The sequence below is a fragment of the Merops nubicus genome, unplaced genomic scaffold (assembly GCF_000691845.1).
Source record: "Merops nubicus isolate BGI_N331 unplaced genomic scaffold, ASM69184v1 scaffold5290, whole genome shotgun sequence".
Classification (NCBI taxonomy): domain Eukaryota; kingdom Metazoa; phylum Chordata; class Aves; order Coraciiformes; family Meropidae; genus Merops; species Merops nubicus.
In genome coordinates this window covers 77,576-80,835 of record NW_008580741.1, presented here as the reverse complement: position 1 = coordinate 80,835, position 3,260 = coordinate 77,576, and the positions used below count along the sequence as shown (strand labels likewise).

The 3,260-nt window shown below is 37.3% G+C and overlaps 1 protein-coding gene across 1 annotated transcript in view; it reads left to right on the top strand.

Moving 5' to 3' along the window:
• Positions 1–1,652: 1,652 nt before the first annotated feature.
• TBCK (TBC1 domain containing kinase) overlaps positions 1,653–3,260 on the top strand; it is a gene marked incomplete at its 5' end in the record, with an annotated part of 14,832 nt that continues 13,224 nt past the window's right edge. The window contains one exon of the mRNA XM_008936833.1: positions 1,653–1,828. Within this exon, the coding sequence (XP_008935081.1) occupies positions 1,653–1,828 (176 nt within the window). The remainder of the gene's footprint in view (positions 1,829–3,260) is intronic.

The following is a 3,260-nucleotide window of genomic DNA, read 5'->3' as shown; positions in this document are numbered from 1 at the left end:
CTCAACAGGAGCACAATGGTTGCACAAGACAAACCAGTTCTGTTGTAAGATGACTAAGCTCCATAAGTTTATCTTTGATGTACATAACTCTTGGAGTAAGTTGAGTTCCATAGTAGTTGTGGGGGTTCTTTCTGCATATGTAACCAACTTGTTAACTCTATATCTGCTGGATTAAAGCATAATGAAAACAAGCTTCTTTAAAATTGTGATTTTTTTTTTCAGATTGAGGCAATGACATCAACAGGAAAAAAAAATTATTGCTGCAGAAGACTATAAATGAGTGTAATCTATTAACTGCTTAACATCATGGTGCATGCTAATGTATTTTTAATTATGTAGTGTATGGAAATAAGCACTTTCAGTATCTAATTAAAGTGATATGAGGACCGTTTAGTGTGGGTATAGTTCTGGAAGTTCTAGCAGAATAGCTGAGAGATTGAAGAAAAATCATCTCATGCTTGCTTATGTAATAATAGGAAAAGTGGCTGTAGTGGTCCTTTAACATCTACAGACAGGTTTTACAAACCTGATGTTCCCAGGGACAAAAGCCTAGAGTATGCTGCAGATCTTTTTGCCTCTTGCTTGTAAAGAATCCAAGTGTGACCTTCTTGAACAAGCTGGAGGTTTCCCTCATGCTTTATTTTGAGTAGGTCAAGCTAAATCTTTTTGGTGAAAATGTAGTTGTAGTGGCATTTAAAATTTTCAGCAGTGTAAAACAACCTCTGAGGGAAGGTGGAGACACAGAATGTTTCACAACTGTTTTATACAGTGCCCGTGTTTTGTTTTTTTCTGCTGCGGTTCAGAGATCTGCTTGTTGGCAATTTATGAAAATACAGGATTTCTGCATTCTATTATTCAGAGAAGGAAGGAGGGTTAGGTTTTTGAGTTTGTTTAAGTTCAGACATGAGTGAGCTTTTAAGAATGTAAAATGAAGAAATGCTACTGCTTAGGAAAATTCCTGAGATAATCCACAGGGAAAACTCCTACAAAAAACAATTTAAGTATTTTAAACTAGTTGCTTGAGTACTACCAGGTGTTGTGTCATCTGTCCTGTCCCCCAGTTTCCCTCTCTCCTAATTCCCTTGTCCCCTGAAACTAAAGAACAAACTCTCTGGGTTATAATTCAGGACTATTTCTTACATTACTGGTGTGCCTAGTCTTTGGGCTGGGGTAACTAGCTGGTGTTAGATAGCCCTGTATCTTATAGGGGCATCCCTGCAGTTTTTATGCCACATCTCCAATTGTGCTACCCTTCTTTCCTGCTCCATGCATGAAGCCTTTTAACTTCTCCTTTCAGAGAGTGCTCTCCAAACAATTTACTTAATTTCTGACACTGAGAAATGTTCTGTGAGTTGGGACCCCTTCAGCCACAGTGAATAATTCATTAAGAAATCACAAACTAAAATAGTTTGCACAGATTGCCAAGCAATTGTACTTTTCAACAACTTCAATGGAAATTGGGCTATAATTGGCAGATGGGCGTTTGGCACATCTCTGGAGCTTTTCTGTACGGATAGTTTAGCTCAGAGTTATAAGGAAAAGAACTGTTTCTCTATAACTGGATTGTTACACTTCGACAAATAAGTGGAGGTTTCAAAGAACACCATGTTTCTAGTCCTATCACTTCTAATGTTAATTTTCTTCTTTTAAAGTCTAGGGATTCCATCAAGCTGGATGACCTGAAGGCGGAGGTATCACCACGGATTTCAGCAGAAGATCTGATTGACTTGTGCGAGTTGACAGGACCTAGTCATTCCAAAACACCTGTAAAGAAGACAAAGTCTAGCAAGCCAAAGCTGCTGGTAGTGGACATTCGTAACAGTGAAGAGTATCCTTCAAATCTGAGTGCCAGCCTTGTCAAATCATGCATGTATCAAACTACTTCCTCATTGTCTGCTGGCAGTGAGATGTTAGAATGGTAAATAATGGAAAGGGATGTGCTAGAGGTACAGTGGAAGGACTGAAGGCAGAATTATGTTTGTTTGTTTTTTGTCATGGACAGGCCCATTTTGCAGAGAAGAAGACAAAAGTATTTTTGCCCTCCCATTTTAAGCTGTGGGTCTAGTGAAACTGCTTTGTATCAGTAGCACAAGTGCTTTAATGCTACTTTTTTATGACTCAGCAGACCTTCCACACTTAATATGACCCATAGTTTGGAAGCATACAAGGCTTTCCAATTGAGTGGTAGGGAAATAGAGAAGAGTTGATAGCTCATGTTCTTTGCCTGCCCCTCAATGGAAAAGCAATTCCTATTAAGTGCCACCTTCCTACTGTCAGGTAATGCAGCCATATGGCTGCTCTAACTTATGTCCTCTGGTTAGCTTAGAATCAGAAAAGTCTTAAAGGTATCTTGAAGCTGTATTTTTGTCAGGGAAGTTACCCTGTCTATGCCTTACTCATTTGTTCTTCTTCAAATACATAGTTCTTTGCATGTGGAGTATTTTTTTCAGTTGGCTTTTCTGAAGTAGTGTAGTTATGGGGCTGCCTTTGAGTTTTAGAAGGGGGAGTCCTTCTTACAGATGTGCTTTGCCAGAAACACACATCTTTGTCAGCATCCATCTAACAGTGGGAGAATAATAAGATTTTATTAGAGGTAACTCTGAATGTTATACCACCTATTTGAGAATATACTTGTTATTGGTTTTATCTTTTTAAGTATTGCTTCTTTCATAACGGCAGAGGTGAGGCAGATAGTTGTTTTATGTGGTAGATGTACTCTTAGTTTGCTGTGTCACAAGCTGTCATTCCTAATAGGCAAACAATACTCAACAGAAAAATAATGCTAGACTAAAACTCATGATTCTTCTCTTTGAAAAATATGGTGAAGTAGAAAAATAAATGTTTCACTACGTAGAGGCAAATTTATTATTTGCATAGTAAATAATAGTATAGTTGAGCTATTCTAAATTAAAACTTATTTACTAGGAATTGCAATTTTTTTTGTATGCCAGACTTGAACCTCTAATGTAATCTGCTGTGTAGGTAAAACAGAATTGTTAAATGAACACAAAAAAAGTATTTTTTCTTTTGCTTGCATGTATTCATTTAATGCATTATTTAAGGATTCCAATTAAGTAGAGATTCATGTGTCTGAGTAGTTAGACTTTATTTTCTGGACTCAGCAACTTCTTTACTCTTGGATCTAGGTTGCTGAAAATGTGGTCCTCCTTGTTCAGAAAACAGTAAAAATGTAGGCTATTTTGTGAGAGATAATTTCTTCATCAGGAGATAATACTCTTGAGCTACAGTTTAACCTACAA